The sequence below is a fragment of the Toxotes jaculatrix genome, chromosome 22 (genome assembly GCF_017976425.1).
Source record: "Toxotes jaculatrix isolate fToxJac2 chromosome 22, fToxJac2.pri, whole genome shotgun sequence".
NCBI lineage: Eukaryota > Metazoa > Chordata > Actinopteri > Toxotidae > Toxotes > Toxotes jaculatrix.
In genome coordinates, this window is record NC_054415.1 from 1280912 (window position 1) to 1297564 (window position 16653).

At 44.0% G+C, this 16653-nt stretch overlaps 2 protein-coding genes and 1 non-coding gene across 7 annotated transcripts; all 3 read left to right on the forward strand.

The window, feature by feature from the left end:
* Positions 1-817: 817 nt before the first annotated feature.
* tspan9b (tetraspanin 9b) lies at positions 818-9038 on the forward strand. Its single transcript, XM_041030528.1, has 8 exons — positions 818-1090; positions 5873-5935; positions 6042-6161; positions 6348-6422; positions 6541-6636; positions 7213-7323; positions 7432-7515; positions 7627-9038. The coding sequence occupies exons 1-8, from the start codon at positions 1034-1036 to the stop codon at positions 7705-7707; spliced, it is 687 nt and encodes a 228-aa protein (XP_040886462.1). The 5' UTR covers positions 818-1033; the 3' UTR covers positions 7708-9038.
* A 141-nt stretch (positions 9039-9179) lies between these two features.
* On the forward strand, positions 9180-9251 carry trnae-uuc. The gene has a single exon. It is a non-coding gene; the product is annotated as a tRNA-Glu (tRNA).
* A 428-nt stretch (positions 9252-9679) lies between these two features.
* LOC121175848 (tetraspanin-10-like) lies at positions 9680-16219 on the forward strand. Of its 5 annotated transcripts, XM_041029687.1 has the most exons (10): positions 9680-9924; positions 11300-11502; positions 13037-13102; positions 13449-13574; positions 13648-13722; positions 14087-14182; positions 14467-14552; positions 14694-14787; positions 14924-15007; positions 15241-16219. In XM_041029687.1, the coding sequence occupies exons 3-10, from the start codon at positions 13052-13054 to the stop codon at positions 15361-15363; spliced, it is 735 nt and encodes a 244-aa protein (XP_040885621.1). In that variant the 5' UTR covers positions 9680-9924; positions 11300-11502; positions 13037-13051; the 3' UTR covers positions 15364-16219. The 5 variants fall into 5 exon arrangements, with proteins under 5 accessions (XP_040885621.1, XP_040885620.1, XP_040885618.1 ...); XM_041029686.1 differs by lacking the exon at positions 11300-11502; XM_041029684.1 differs by lacking the exons at positions 9680-9924; positions 11300-11502 and adding an exon at positions 11591-11972.
* The last annotated feature ends 434 nt before the right edge of the window (positions 16220-16653 follow it).

Consider the following 16653-nt stretch of genomic DNA (forward strand, 5'->3'; position numbering starts at 1 on the left):
TCCTTTAAAAGTGTGTGATCCATTGTTTCCTCCAGCTGCCGCTGGATGGCAGTGATGAGTCACAGCTCGCTGATTGTACCTGTGATGAACCCGTCATCGTGTTGATGCTGTTTTAATGTGAAATATCAGAGATAATATTTCATCTTCTGTGACAAGAATGAAGAGTAGCTTTATAATCTGAGGTTATAAAGGTTTTTAAACGTTAAAATGTTAAAAGTCAGTTACTCACTTTTTCTTATTGCTAATTTAATTTTTTAATTTTAGGATAAACCTTACTGGTTTTTCCTCCAACGCCACCGTGAGGTGAAATATCTCCACACCTGTTGGATAGATACACGTGGGATGAAGTGTAATAGCTTCGGTGATGCTGCGTGTTTTTCTTTATCATCAGGTGTAAAATTGTATTTGTGAAGGTTTATGATCAAATTCATGCAAAACTGACGGCAGCTTGTTCATCGTGAGCCTGTTAGCAGTTGTCCAGACTTAGTCCTGATCTGTTTTACCAGGAAAAGCCACAGTTAGAACTCACGTTGAGAGAACTGTATCCCAACTAATGTGGCTGATAAGTCAAAGAGATTTCAGACAAGAAGTTACTCTGCTGGGGTTCACACATCTTCAGGTACGCTAAAGTTTACTCTCACCTCCGTTTCTAAAGACAAACTTTCAACACTCAGAGCAATCATCCATCTCAATCAAGGCTTTGAAAAGGTTTTATCTCGAGGCCCACAGGCTCCTCCCTGCTTCAATTGTTAATGCCTCTGGAAAGAAGTAAGGTGGGAAGGAAAGAAAGGAAAGGAAAAGCCAAAGAAGGAAGGAAGCAGGTAGTGACAGAAAAAGTAGGTGGCAGGAAAGAAAAGGGGGAAAAGACAAAAAGGGGACGTACCATCAGTGAGAGGGAACGGGTAGAGCAGGCTGGTCTGTTTACAGTCCTGAGGACGTCTCTGTCTCTGCCTTCATTCATTAGGAAGCCTGTGTCTGTCGAGAGCAGCGAGTCCTGACTGAGCCGCTGAGGACGAACCAGTGAAGGAAAACCATGGCCGTGAACAAATGCATCAAGTACCTGCTCTTCTTCTTCAACCTTCTTTTCTGGGTGAGTCTGGAAAACAAAACGCAGCGTGATCACATCATTTTAAACTTGTCAACTCTTTGACTTCACTGGTGATCTACTAGACAAGTGTTGTTATTCCAAAGAAATGTTGTTAGAGATGAGGAACCATGTTGATGTGTCACTCTGGTCCTGGAAGCTGAGATGTAGCTTTTAATCAGAAAAAGTAGAGATTATCATCATGACTCCATTTTTGGTTTTGACTTTGTTTTTGTTTTTTTTCCAACAATTTTCAACCAGTTTTCTGTTTTTGTTTAACAGATATCGGACGTTTTTATTTTGGTCTTTTATATTTAATCTTTTTTTTCTTCCTGTTTCAAGCAGAAACTTTATTATTTGGTCTTTCTCAGTTTCGTACAACTCCGTGGTGTGTAGCAGTTTCTGTGTGGAGCTGCTCTGTTGTCTGTCCTTTGTGTTTCCGTCCTATCAGCAGCGTAGAACAGGTTGTGTCGGCTCCGGATTATCTCTCTGCCTCTCCCTCCACAAACAAACACTTGCTCGGTTTCAGGGCGTGGTCCTGCCGCTCGGCCTCTCATCATCACGTCTGTGTAAAGGCTTCGTAGTGACTGCGCTCAGCCCACTCCCTGTTTCCTCATCCTCTCTGGGAGGTTCCCCATTAGAACCACACGCTCCATGATGGTTAATCTGTAGCTCCACGCAGTCGTTTGGGATTAAGTTCTTGCTCAACGCAAACCTGATGCTGTTTGTTGTTGTTGGTTGGTTTGAACGGCGCCATAGAGACGCACACGGTGGAGATATAAAAGGCAAAGCACATTTCATTGTCCTGAGACTCAGTGTGCTTTGCCCTGAAACGTGATGTGAAGGAATCTGCGGTGGTTTGCTTCTGTCACGTGTTTCATGTGAACACCTGAACACACCAGCAGCTGCAGCGACGTGTTTCTGTGTAAAAGCATCGAATCTGCTTCTCATTCAGTAAATCCTCAGAAACTTCACAACCAATGATGTGAAGCCGATAGTTCAGACGGACTCTAACACCACAGAGTCTTTGGAGGAGAGACTGAGCGTTTCCACCGTTACATGAATCGCAGTGAAATTTAAAGTGCTGCTGTGAAAAGGCCTTCAGAGGAATATTTCATATTTCCTTGACTGACAGGCGTCTCAGCCTATCCCACACAGCCGTGTTAATGTCTTACTCTCAGCATTTTCTGGCTCCAGTATCTAACAAAGATGGAGGTGAAGGCTGAACTTCAGATATTCCCACCGTGAGCTCAGCGTCCTGATGTGTGAACATCAGCCCTGCTGCTGCCTGCTGAGGTTATTTCAGTCTGTCTCTCATGTTCCCAGAAACAACGTTAAATCAATGTTAACTTGATTCGAACAGCACAGTGGACATAGTGGACATGATGTGTTTAGCTAATGATGGTGAGGGTGGGGTTATTTACTGTAAAACCTATTTGCTGCAGTTTTTTCTAACTTGTGGCAGATGTGATGTTGTAAAGAGGTCAGCCGTCTGACACTGTGGAAAAGATCGTGTGTGTTTTCTCTCCACTCGTTTGTGTTTGTAGGCCTTGCGACTCGACTTGGTTGTGAGTTGTGTCGGACGCCCTGAGCCTCTCCGTCAGTGGACGGTCACTTTACGGACAAACTTCTCCTGAGACGCAAACATCTGTCCAGAAGAGGAGCGAGCAGTTATCTGCAGCTCTGTGTCTGTCCATCAGCGCCTGTTAGCAGAGTGCAGAGTGCTCATATCCTCCATGAATAATAGATGCTGCGTTCAGGGACCGTTCCTGCAGAGGAAAGAGATGAGGCGAACAGAAAGAAAGCATGTTGTAGCTCTACAGGAAACCACAGGTGCACAGTAAAAACATACACTTAGATCAGGTAGCATCACTGTCTGATTATGAAGTGGTTGTTGGATTTTTACTTTGATAAACCAGTTGAAATTTGGAAAAAGAGCCGACTATATTAAATTCCTTTTAGGTACAACAACAACAACAAAGCTGGTTTTAAGGTTTTCAAAAAAATCAGCAGACAGGGTTCATGTGCTGTACTTGAGTATTTCCATCTCATCCTACTTTGTACTGCTCCTCTGTATTATTGTGTCACTCCTGTAATTGTCAGTGTGTGTGTGTGTGTGTGTGTGGTAATTGTGTTACGAAAGCGTCTCTTCTGCCCACTGGTCTGGTGGATCTGCCACAGAACAGTTTGTACAGTGTCTCAGTTACGCAGTGACTCACTACGGCTGCTGAGTGCCTGTGAGTCACTGCTGAGGAATGAGCCGCCACAACTCCTCAGGTTTGAATGACTGAATGAGCATCACTTCAGTTGATTGACCCCGTAATTATTATTATTATTGTTGTTGTTGTTGTTGTTATCACTGTGCTTACTAGCTGTTTCCCAACAAGGACAAACACTCGATGAGCGGCTAACAATGATCTCAACATCCAGTCTGACGGATGTACAGGAGCCCAGCAGGGACATAACTGCCATGAACTGCTATCTTAATTGGATGTAAACTGATTAACTTTAATCCTGATCAAGTGTAATACAAGTCAGGTTTAATCCTAATTAACTTTAATTCTGATCAACTTTAATTATGAACAGATGTAACCCTGATAAACTGGGACTGTGATTAACTTTATTCCTTTAATCTGTTATTTTTATCCTGGTGAATCAGGATGGGATCCGGCTGTGATCCTGATCAGATGTAATCCCTTTGATAAGGATCTTCATCATGTGTAATCCTGATCCGTTTTCATTTGATGCCGGTTTCTAAGCGTTTCCTCTGATCTGGGTTCAGTCTTTCAGACCTGCTGAGCCTGTGATCACTATGTTGCTCGGCAGGTTTTCCCTGTGTTCTTATCACTGAGCCATGACGCAGGTTTGAATCCCTCTGGTTTGATTTTGTGATAACAAAGAGCTGCGACTGTACAGCAGCTCTTTCTTTGCATGTTCGTACAGGTTTTTTTCTGTAATGTTGAAATCCGCCTGGAAAGGACAAATCTTTGTGCGGGTGTTTTTTTTTTTTTCAGGTTAAAACAGTGGAAAAGCGGAAAATCCCTCCTCCACATCACAGGTTTAAGCACCGGTTTCCCATTAATGCTGTGCTCACTCTTCCACCATTTTACAGCAAGTCGATGATCCTACTCTCACCTGGCAGTTGGAGCAGTTTTAGTTTTTCTCATCTTCAAACGTTTGAACAACAAACCGATGGAGGTTTTTTCCCTCGGGCCATGTTGGCACCAGCAGCTCGTCTGTCTCTGTTTGTCGTTCAACTAATCTGAACTTTAGTTTGCTCTCAGTAACTTCTGAGTTTCAAAATCCCAAATGTTAAAGTTTGGAAAAAACATCGTTTGGTTTTATGCGTGAATAATAGAAAATGAAGCTCAGCTCTGACTTATTGCTGCTGCTTCATCAGGACTGTGTGGGCGTGATTTGATCAGATTTGATTGACAGCGCCATGGCAACACAGCGCTGTGCAGTCATTACAGTGAGGAAGTTTATGTATAATTTTTATTTCTCAGTGAAGAGAAAAAACCTAAATCAGATCAGGATTTGCTGTGGCCTCTCTTTGCCTTCAGCAGTGTTCACCTGAGGCCGCTGCTGATTGGTCAGGAACATCTTCAGACAGTGGTTTTACTGGTTTCACTGGTCAGGTGTGTGTGGTGACTCAGAAGGAGCCATAGTTATAGCCAAGTGATTTAAAGCTGTTATTTATTCAGCCTTCCTGAATAAAGAGCACTGTACAAATAGGCTGAGGGTGTGGTGGCCTCACGTGTGTGTGTGTGTGTGTGTGTGTGTGTGTGTGTGTGTGTGTGTGTTTGCAGCTCAGGGGTCGTGACCTTAACAGAAGTTTGTCTCTTCTGTTTCCGTTCATTCATAAATGCAGTGAATGATCCATCATTTTTTCTGTAAACAGAAACGATGTCAGAAAACAAAGAAAATGCTCGTTTGTTTTAACAGTTCTGGTTTATATTATATGTACAAACGAATGCAGCTGGTGCTGACTTTAAATGCAGCGGTTATTTAAAACAAGTGAAACGCTGGAACTAGAGATTTATGTTTGTAAACAGAGGAAAATGCACCTTGTCTGTCTGTGTGTCTCTCTGTCTGTCTTCATTTACATCCATTTCATCCACTTCATCCTGTAATTAGCTGCTGCGTATTGGTCTCCATAGAAACGCGGTGGACTTGTCCCCTGACTGGTCTGTGTTTTCGGGCTCTGTCCTCCATCTCCCGCCTGCTGAAATATTGATCCTGGATCATTACTCACAGTAGCGTGTAGCCGCTAATTGTATGAGAGCTAAATAATACATGTCACTCACCAGTCCCGAGCCCCGCCCCACGAAGGAGCTGCCGTCATGCAGTCCTCTCCCTGACAGAGTCCGGATCCTGACTGAGGGTCCACTGACTGAGGGTCCACTGGGTGTCCTGTCTTTGGTCCAGTTTTGTGAACTTTGTGTGTCATAGTTTTCCATGTGCTCCACAAACATGTGAAGAAGCTCTGCAGGTTTTCTTTTGTCCAGTAGTGATCATAGTTTCGTGGTCAGTGTGGTCAGTGGGTGTGGGCTCAGCACAGTGCTGCCATGTGATGCTTTACTCGTCTATTTCAAATATTTGAACACGTACATTCCAAAATGTTTGTTTTTGTGGTTTTTGGAGTTTCAGTTGCAGGTTTTCTCCACCAGGTGTCGCCAGAGTTTCTCCAATTAACTCTTCACTGAGACGCAGCTTGTTCCTCTGTAATTTAAAACGAATCTCTCTCTCTCTCTCTCTCTCTCTCTCTCTCTCTCTCTCTCCATACAGCTGAGTGGTTGCATCATCCTGGGCGTGTCCATCTACCTGAAAGTCAGCAAGGATGGAAACCTGGTGAGTTTAATCATGAATCAATCAGCTCTGCTTTTTGCCACCTGAACCCGAGCTCATCCAGAAATCTGCCCAGCGACCAAATCTCGAAACTTTTACTCGTCTTCAGATCACCAATGAATCTCTTCCTGGCATCGACCTGATGATCGCCATCGGAGTGATCATCATGGTGCTCGGGTTCCTCGGCTGCTGCGGAGCCATCAGAGAGAACCGCTGCATGCTGCTGCTGGTGAGCATCATCGCGTGGTTCTTCACAAATGATTTTTCATTTCATTGGAGAAAAACTTTCTCTTTGTTCAGCCAAAGCACCGTTCATTTTTAGAAATGTTTTCTGGTGCGATATTTTCTCAGCTGTTCACTGAAACGTTATTCTGCCTTAAAAGTCGTCCCTCTTCCTCCTCCTGTGTCCTCTCAGTTCTTCATCACCCTCCTCCTCATCTTCATCCTCCTGCTGGCGGCGGGCATCCTGGGAGCTGTGGGCGAGACAAAGGTAAAGCTGGATGTGACCGCGATCTCACGTCTGTGCTCTCATCACTTTGTTGGGAGAATCAAACTTTCCTTTGTTCTATTTGTTTATTTATTTGTGTTTTCGTTGTGTGTCTGTAAAGGTGAAGGACTGGGTGAAGCAGCGTCTGGAAAAACTCACCCCGCTGTCAAACCAACCCCAGAATGTGAGGGACGACCTGGAGAAGCTGCAGCGGGAGGTAACACACACACACACACACACACACACACCACACACACACACACACACACCACACACACACACACACATCACACTGACGCAGTCTGTCATTAATCCTCCGACATGAACGTTCACACGGTTTCAGAGGAGCTGATTCGCCTGAGATCATGTGATCATGGTGGATGCTGAGGACTGGTCTGTGATATCAGCTTTTATCTATTGAAGAAATTGATCTACCCATGTACCAGTCAGGCTGCAGTTACCATGGAAACCCACTGGAGGGTGCAAACCTGGTTTATCCAGGTTTCACAGATGCTGTTAAAATAAATCCTTGTTCAGTTTACTGTCATGTGACAAAGAAAAGCAGCAAATCCTCACAACTGAGAATCAATCGATCAGTCAATCGATCACTCAATCAATCATCAAAGTGTTTTCTGTCTCTAAATCAGTCTTTTGGCAACTTCTCTGGAAAATGAAATTCTGAAGCCGATCATGGTTCGTCCTGCTAACGTCCTGCTAACGTCCTGCTAACGTCCTGCTAACGTCCTGCTAACGTCCTGCTAACAGTCTGGTCTCACCTGTTGTGTCCTTACAGCTGAAGTGTTGTGGTCTCCTGAAGGGACCAGCAGACTGGGAGAAGGTCCCTGACTCCTGTCGCTGCAACGCCACCGACCCGGAATGCAAGTCCGCCGGCACCTACCAGGAGGTGAGACCAGAACAGAGGAACCTGCCTGACGACTCGTCTTTATGTTTAAATCAGTGCCTCAGTCAGAAATGATCGAATTGTAAAACTATGTGACCTCACCCTCTGCAGCCCTGCGCCGATAGAATCATCAGCCTGATGGAGAAGCACATGGAGGTGGTGCTGGGAATCGCCTTCGCCATCGCCATCCTGCTGGTCAGTACACACACACACACACCATGTGGGAAAAGAACATTCTTTTAAACCAAATCTCAGTTAATTCTGCATTTTTCTGCATCTAAAGTTCGGCGTCTGTTCTCTCTGCAGATTTTCGGCATGGTCTTCTCCATGATTCTCTACTGTCAGATCGGCAGGAAGGAGTCTGCCACTAACACGGCTAACGCCTGAACCCCCCCACCCCTCGCTGCCTCGCAACAGCCAATCAGCAGTGCCCAAATGACCCGTGCGACATCTACCTGCTCTCAGTGCTACTCTAATTTAACCTGTGCTTTTATTGTGAAGGAACACGCTGATATTTGTTGTGGTTAATGCAGCCTGAGATGTTTCTGTGCTGAGATGTGACAAACTAATGATTAAAAAAAAAAAAAAAATTAAATGAGATTTAAACGAACCAATTAAAGAGAAACATGAGAGAAAAATCTAGTTTTGATTTTCTGACTCAGATCAGTTAAAGCTTTGATTTCCCACAGTATCAGTGTTCCTTTAACTCTGCAGAGAAACGCTCATCACTCACCTTGTGGACATGTCCAACAGGAAGTCTTCCACGTTTCTGTTCACACTTGGCCTCAAAAAACAAAACTCAGACAAATGGCTGAAAAAACAAAACACAAATGGTCAAACTGTCTTGATCATATTTTCTATGGAAGCCCAGAAAGAATTGAGGTTGCATTTAATAAAAAATATAAAATTCAATTAGTTTCTCATTAGAAGGAACTTATCATTTACACATAAGTAAAAATCCAGACTCATCTTTATATGTGATTTGAATTTATTAGAATCATAGTGTTGTGATTCCTCTGAGAGCTGAACTGTCATTTCTGCCTTTATTTTATTTTATTTTGGGAGGAATGGGCTTTCATAGATTTATGTCTGAGCGCATATTCTGATAAAACTGCTGCCATTTGTTTTTTTTATTATTATTTCAAAATAATCCTCAGGAAGTTTAAGTGCTGCTTCTGTGCTGCTGTAAATTAATAAACCTTTCAGAAATAAAAGCTATGGTAACAATACTGCTGCACACATTTAATATTTTAAAACCACATTGTTACAGAATATCACTCATTAACCTTTGATTTTTATTATATTTACTTTGTGGTTAAAATCTTGTGAAGCTGAACTTGATTTTCTTAGTCTCATCTCTTTTCACTCTGAATCTTGTTGCATTGTTTTTCTGTTTTTTTAAGGATTATTTTATTTTTGTGTGTTTTTAATCACCTGTCTGGATTAACTGTGGAACATCGAGTGTCATAATGTGTGAGAGGATCTCCAACATTTGCTCAGCTTTTATTTCTCGGTCTGCTCCCAGCACGGGAATAAAACTAGGAAAGATTATGATTGAAATAAAATCCCAATGAGCATCTCTGAATTATTAGTAAGTAAATGTAAAGTCATTTTAAGTTGCTGAGTCATGATTACGTGATGCTTAACAATTTGTATTTTCTTGCAAGAAGAGGCTTCCAGAAAGTATGTGAAGTAAAAATAAAATACATATGAAAAGGAAACTCACCTTCTCTCCATGTTTTCTCTGGACCCCACTCGACTCGTCCGCAGGACCTCTGCTGGGCGCCGGACCACACGGACCAAAGCACCTGAAGTTCAGTCTGTTAGTTTTCTCATCACAGTCAGAGTTGTTTATCACATCCCATATGGTCTAGCGGTTAGGATTCCTGGTTTTCACCCAGGCGGCCCGGGTTCGACTCCCGGTATGGGAACTACAGATTACAGCGGACTTTGGAGATCAAAACTGTCACAGGGTGTTTTATTATGACTGTTAGTGAACAGCTCCGCCTTGCGGTTAAATCCTGTATGACAGTCAGTAACTGGAGAGTCACTGATGTGTATTATAAATAAATAAATAGCTAGCTAACTGCGGGTGCGTTTCCAATACCTCAGGTCTATAAAACAGCCTGTTACACAGCTGCTGGTCAGATTTCTGTTTTTATATTTGTGTGAGTATCAGACAAACGGAAACTCGATGCTCCGTTGCTTCACTGTTCACCGCCGCCGATGGACCGGCTCACCTGCGGCTCTGAGAAGAAGCTGCACACAAAAAGGTGGGTTTCACGTGACGTCACGACGCAGCGGCGCGAGGGCGCCAGATTCAGACGGTGGACAGGAAGTGTTTCAGCCGTCAGCTGACTGACACGCCGAGACTCTACCGTGAGGGGAAATGCCGATGTTTTCTGTAGCTTACCGGTGCTCAGATCGTTCCAATAGAGAAAAAGACAAAAAGCTATTACAGGGTACCAAGAGTAGTCACCCACAAAGGTGATAAATATAAAAAACATAGAGAACAACGCTGTAAAAGGTGGATCTTAAACCTCCGTCTGCGGTCGGGAGGAGCAGTCTGCTAACGCCGTGTCTGCAGCGACCACTTCCTCAAAGGTATGTTAGCTAGCTAACTTTTTAACGTTTTTGTGGCTGTGTTTATATCATTACGTTGTCGCTTAATGCTCATTTACATAGTAATAATTATTAAGTTGCCGGTAGTCTAATATGGACTTCATTGGGACTTTTCAGGCTGCCCTACCGTGTTAGGGGACGTTGGCTCAGCAGACCAAATGCTATTTCGCTGTCATGTCATACATTAGTATTTCTATGTAACTGACAAATAAACCCCCTTGTATCCCTGTAAGATGTGTTTGTTGACATTATAGCTGCTGTTGCTAGCTGCTAGCTTATACATCACCAGTATAAGAATAAACACCAAACCATAATCGTCTTGGAGCCGTTTGGTACCAAAGCTGTGGACCCACCCGCTCACAAGAAGTTATATGCCTCCAGGCTTTTGTAGGCTTTCATTTGCTGTTTCGTATATTAAGAGGTCTGAAGTAGGAGTCTCTGAGGATTACTATGATACTGAAGAAAACTTAAAAACATGATTATTCTCAGTCAGGTTCTGAAGCTGCTTTTTCATGGTTTCTTAGTGGATTTATGGACATTTGTTCACAATGGAAAGCTTTTGGCAGCTTCTGGTGTCTTTGACTTTCCTTAGATCCAGCGATTCTTCCAGAAGAATCCTGGTCACTGCTCTGATTTTTGGGAGCCGCTGAGGAAACCAAAGAATACTCAGAGAACGAGAGTTACACCGGGTGTGTAACGGCTGTACTGGATGTTTCCCCTGCACATGTCAGGCAGTGATGGATGATAATGTTCCACTTGGCCTCCATCACACGTGACTGCAGCTGAAGTGTTTTTCATCATTATCACGGCGTGGGCCGGTCCAGCTGATCCCGACACACACCAGCAGGATCTCTGTTTATGACTGCCTCTCACACACACTCATGCATGGACATAAACACACACACCCAGACAGTCAGGCCTTCCCCTTCAGTTATTTTTAGTCTAAAGTCAACACAGCGCTGTGTTTAATGACTCCACTGAATTCCATTCGGTTTTATTCTATTCAACAGGCTTCACTGGCATTTTCCATTAAAGAGAACTGATAAGCAGATTTTGTTGTTGTTGTTGTTGTTGTACTGTGTCCAAAACTTTCAGTCTCACGGTTTTCTAAACTTCTTTTTTTCTTATTTTGAAAAGTCTGTCATTCTGTTCTATTCTACTTACTTTTATTTACCTAAAGGAGGTCTGGCTTCCTGAACGATAAATAATAAATAGATAATAAAAATTCTCTCCTCTTGATTTTATTACAGTCGGACTTCCTCTGTGTTGTGTATGTTTTTGGGTTCTTTTTACCGTGTGTAGCATGGATTCACTGAAACCTTCCTCTGAGGTTCTGCTCCATGTTGACATCCCACAGGTGTTCTACTGGATCCAGATCTGGAGACGCTGAACTCACTGTCATGTCCATGAAACCAGTTTGAGACGACTTCAGCTTTGTGGAGCATTAAACTGTGTCATGGACATGAACATGGTCAGAGACAATACTCAGACAGACTGTGACATTCAGACCATGACGAGAAAACATCGCCCACACCATCACACCACCAGCAGCCCCGACAGGTGACCGGAGGCAGGCTGGATCCAAGGATCCAGATCCATCAGACCAGACCCTCACACACATCTTTCATCTGCATCAAACTTTCACTTTCTTTTTCTTCTGTGTTTCCGTTCCTGTTTTTCTTTCCTCCATATTTCTGTTTCAATCTCTCCTCCTCCTTCTCCTCCTCCTCTTAATTAAATCTAATTTGGTGGAGTAAACTCTCCTCTCCTTGTTCCCTCCTCTCCTTGTTCCCTCCTCTCCTTTTTCCCTCCTCTCCTCTCCTCTCCAGCTGATCTTCCAAACTTGGTCATGTTCTTCGTTCAGCAGCCAAACACTCCTGAGGTTTAAACAACATCCATCACACACACACACAGTCGGCTCTGGTCTTTACTCTGTTTCTATTCTAGCTCGACTCTCTCAGGCAGCAGTCATGGCTCGCTGCAGGAGTTACTTGCGAGGACTCTCTATCTGTGTCACTGTGTTGCTACTGGTAAGCTAACTGCTAACCGCTAACTGCTAACGGCATGTTTGTGTTTGGTTTTGATGGATGTGATGATGAGCAGCTGGAATCTTTAGCAGCAGAGAAGTGAGATTTATCACAGAGGTAAAAACGCGTGGGGTTCCTCAGGGATCAGTCTCAGGACCTCCCACTTTCAATCGACATGTCTTTTGTTGTCTAATTAGTAATTCTATGTTTACCTTTCTCCCTAACCACTGTTTCTGTGTATTTCCTCTCCTCACTTCCTCCCTTCAGTCCTTTCCTCACCTCTCCTTTCCTTCTCATTCGTCTCTTTAATAACCACCTTCGGGTTCACTTTGTGTCTTAAAATCTTCTTCATCCTCAGTAACTGTGTGTATTTCTGATATTTTGCGTCTCAGTAAAACACAAACTGAAACATTCCTCTGAGCTGCCTCTGTTTACTGGCTTCTGTTTTCCTGCTTCCTGTTTTGGCTGCTGTGTTGTCATTGTTTACCCTCCATCAGCTGATTAAAGTAATTAGAGTGCATGTTTCAGTTTAACCCAGCTGTAGCATGACATGAGACTTTCACTTTGTTGTTGTTGTTGTTGTTGTTGTTGTTGTTGTTGTTGGGAGCAGTCTGGACCACTATGGACACTTGTTTATTGACTTTGTTGGATTTAAGTTTTTTGTCATGTTTTTCTTTCATATATTTGTTTTAAGTGAATGTTGAAATAAAACCAAGTCATATCAGTGCATTGAACTCAGTAGCAACACAAACAGAGCTTCAGATAAAGCCAAGCTGCAGGAAAAGGTCTCAGTGTGAGAAACAGAGGCTGGAAGCTTTAAACTGGGGGAATGGGAGTTTCTCTGTGCGGCGGGAGAGTTTGTGGAAGTTTAAACTCTGGCTGAGATTCAGAGCCGTCAGAGTCCACAGCTGATGGGAGTCTGATGAGCGTCTCTCTGGGGAGGCAGAGCAGTTTCTGAGGAATGTGGCTGCTGGTAAAGATTTCCTCCTCTGTGAAACCCAGCACACACTCAGCCGCTCTCATCTGCAGATGTTTTCTTTTAATGCTTCCCTTCGTTATCTCGGCAGGTGTCTGGTGTGGTGATGATCGGCGTCGGCTTCTCCTCCACCGACCGCAGCAATCTGGTTGCTGAGGTAACGCTGCTGCCTGCTGCTGTTTTCCTTCACAGCGTCTTCACGGAGAGGAAATCAAACAAATGAGTGATTAACTATATAAACAAGAAATGAAACAGATGAATGATGTGATACCTCTGCAAACATTTAATGAAATGCATAATAAAATAACAGAATATGGAATGAAATACTATAGATTTATACACATGAAATAAAGAGATCTCAGACGGACTCAGGAAGCTTTACTGTTCCCAGGAAAAGCATGAGTGTTCAGCCTTTTCATTATTTTCATGTATGTTTGTGCTTTTCCAAACGTCCCGATCGTTTCTACTGAATCACAGAGGACAAAACTCTGTCTGTCCCCCAGCTGTTTGAGGACTTGTCCAGTGCGGATGGTTTACTGGTCCTGCAGGTGTTTGGTCCAATCACAGTGGTTTTGTCTGTTCTGGGCATCTGTGCTGCATCTTTGGACCTCAAGCCTCTGCTGCTGGTGGTGAGACACACACACACAGCTACACACACACAGACACACACACACACAGCTAACCTGTCATTGTCTTCTTCAGTTCTCTGCTCTGATCTTCGTGGAGTTTGTGGCTCTGATGGTTGTTGCCTCTCCGCTGGTCCAGGTCCAAGCTCAGGTATCAGGTATCCCTGTAAAATCCACTCTTCTCTGCCACTGGCGCCTCCTACAGGCCGGGGTGCTCATCACAGTCCACAGTGTGATGGTTTGGGACAGATCTCATTTTCTCAGGTCACAGCTTCTCGACCTTTTCAGGCCTGTGATCATATTTTTATCTGCCGAGTGAATCTGAAGTTAGCTTCATATTCATGATACAGAAATGCCTGCAATAATGATTTCAGTATAAAGAAGTGAAGCCTTAAAGGCTGCTGAGCTCTTCGTCTCCACCTCCTCCTCCAAACGTTTTCGTCTCACACTCACAGAATGACTGGTATTTTGTCTGGTATCAGTTTTCTCTGTGCTGTTTTGCCTGTGTCCTGCAGATGGACAGTGAAGTGGACAACGTGTTTCTGAACGTGACTCCTCTTCACAGAGCAGAGGAATACATCCAGAAGGAACTGAGCACACTCCAGACCTCAGTAAGACACATGACGAAACAATTAAATCACAGTATTGAAATGAATCTGATTCATTGCAGAAGGAGTCACAGCAAAGAAAGAAAAGAAAGAAAGAAAGAAAAACCGTCTTTTACCACGTGTGAAAAACCTGTTTTTCACACGTGGTAACAAACAGGATGTGACAGACACGACACCTGGTAAAAGATGGTTTCTTTTCTTTCTCAGTTTGCTGAATTCAGTTTGACTCGTCAGAGATGGACTGAACCTTTGGTTTCAGACAGTCCGACTGTTTCTGTGTTTGTCAGGACTCCTGCTGTGGTCTGAGGAGTTTTGAAGACTGGGAGAATCAACTTCCTGAGTCCTGCTTCTGCACGTCTCCTGCCCAGCTCAGGTAACTCAGCAAAGATATTTTGAGTTATACAACGAGCTCTGAGCTTCCAGATGTTGTAGAAGTGTTGAGCTCCTGCAGCTCCTCGACTTCTTCCAGAAACCCTGCTCAGGTTTTGTCCTCCTTCTTCTCCTTGCCTCACAGCGCCCAGCCTGGTAACTCCGGAACCTGTGTGGTGGTCGGCAGTGACCCTTCCCCTTCGACCACACAGGTCACAGATAAACTGGTTCACTCTCAGGTAACCACATGGTCTCATTACTTTCTGTATTTCCACCATTCTTCCGTATGGAAGTTTTCCTAATGTACATCACAGGTAAGAAAAAGTAAAGTTTTATCAATGTTGAATTTTGACCTTTGACCTCTGTGTTTGGCAGCCCTGTGGTCCCATCCTGAAGAGCTACCTAAGCTTCCCCATCAAACTCAGGATAGGAATCATCTCGGCCGTTGCCACCATCACGGTAAACCAACACCGAGTTTCAAATGTTTGAGTTTCTGGACGTTAGCGTGAGTTTCTAACAGCGTTTCGAGATTCTGGATCAGACAAACACTCGTTTGTAACAGTGGAAGCGTTTGTACATTAAAGCAGGAGCTAAAAGCATCTCTCACAAAAATCAGCAGCTCTGCATTACACAGCACGTAGCATGTGATGATTCAGCAGAATGAATGTCATCATGCACTGTGTGTGCTGCAGATGGCGGCCATCGCTCTGTGTCTGGCACTGGGTCTGGAGGAATACTGGAAGAAGCCCCCCGTAGAAACCACAGTTGATGACTACAACAGAGTGAAGTATCAACCCAAACCCTCCCTCACCTGACCTCTGACCTCTGACCCCTCAGCCAAAACTGAGGCATCGACGCATCACGCTGGTGATGATCGCAAGAATTCAATAACAGCACATTATGCAGGTTTGCTGGAATCTGAAAATATTTTCAAAAATATGAAGTAAAACAGCGACACACAGGAAATTTCTAAAAATGGTTCAAAGCTGAAGCACAAACAAAATCATGTAAAGGAAAAAAGAAGAGCACCGCCTCACCGCCTTCTGTCGTTGTAGAATCACAGTCAGGGGTAGACAAGGACAAAGTGGGGCCCTGTGGGGCATCACTCGGCCCCTGAGGCCCCAGCGGCTGCCTGCTTTGCCTTCCCACAACTTCACTGCTTGCATCAGTCATGTTTGTGTGGTCGTTAGTTGTTGTAGTTTCCTCCTGCAGCCACAAGATGGCAGCAGTGTGATAAATAACATCCTGTGCATCGTATACATCTGGAGGCTGGGGAAGGTCACTGCGGTGGACGACCTCAGCTTTATGGAGCATGATCCCGCTGGAAGGATCCAGGCAGACTGTGTCATGGAGGGATGAACGTGCTCAGAGACAATACTCAGACAGACAGTGACAAGAAAACATCCCCCACGCCATCACACCACCACCACCACCAGCAGCAGCAGCAGCAGCAGCAGCTGCTGCCTGGGCAGGTGACCTGAGGCAGGCTGGATCCATGGACTCATGCTGCTGATGCCTCTGTCTTTTTGATTTGATTTTCTATATTTTGCTTATTGGTATCAAACCTCATTCAAAGGCCAAAGCAACAATAAATGTCTCCTACTAACAAGTACTGTGAGCGTATCTGATCCCTCTGAGCTCCAATGTTGTATTAAACTATTAAAACACATCAGTGAGTCAAACTCCGACGTTGGTGCTGTGTTTATCTGTGAGCAGCTCCACAGGCTCCTTGTTCAGAGAGGAAACGTCTGTGGAAAAAGCAAAAACGCTGAAAAACACCATGTTTAATAAGCTTATCACACGTTTTTAATCTAAACCAGTGGCGGCTCCTGACAAATCTCTCGGGGGGGGGGGCTCATGGGTACTGTAGTATTTGTGGTCATGTGGACCAAACTGATGGATAAAAACACGACTTCTCAGACACAACGTGATCTGATGTGAAGCTGTAACGGTTAAATTTCCAGGAAACTTCTGCAAGTTTCTGTTTTGAAGAAGCAAAAAAAAAAAAAAAATTCTGTTTTCACTTGCATCATTTACAAGTATGTTTCATAACAAGCATCGACCCTGATGCCAACAGGCAGCTTTGGTTCTGTGAAGATTAGATG

Bases quoted from the DNA above. Each gene is read 5' to 3' on its own strand.
- LOC121175848 (XM_041029684.1), top strand. From the start codon at position 11,913: ATGGCTCGCTGCAGGAGTTACTTGCGAGGACTCTCTATCTGTGTCACT. The intron at 13,103-13,448 runs GTAACGCTGCTG...TCTGTCCCCCAG, and splicing joins GCAGCAATCTGGTTGCTGAG to CTGTTTGAGGACTTGTCCAG. The intron at 13,575-13,647 runs GTGAGACACACA...TGTCTTCTTCAG, and splicing joins TCAAGCCTCTGCTGCTGGTG to TTCTCTGCTCTGATCTTCGT.
- tspan9b (XM_041030528.1), top strand. From the start codon at position 1,034: ATGGCCGTGAACAAATGCATCAAGTACCTGCTCTTCTTCTTCAACCTT. The intron at 6,637-7,212 runs GTAACACACACA...GTGTCCTTACAG, and splicing joins TGGAGAAGCTGCAGCGGGAG to CTGAAGTGTTGTGGTCTCCT. The intron at 7,516-7,626 runs GTCAGTACACAC...TTCTCTCTGCAG, and splicing joins TCGCCATCGCCATCCTGCTG to ATTTTCGGCATGGTCTTCTC.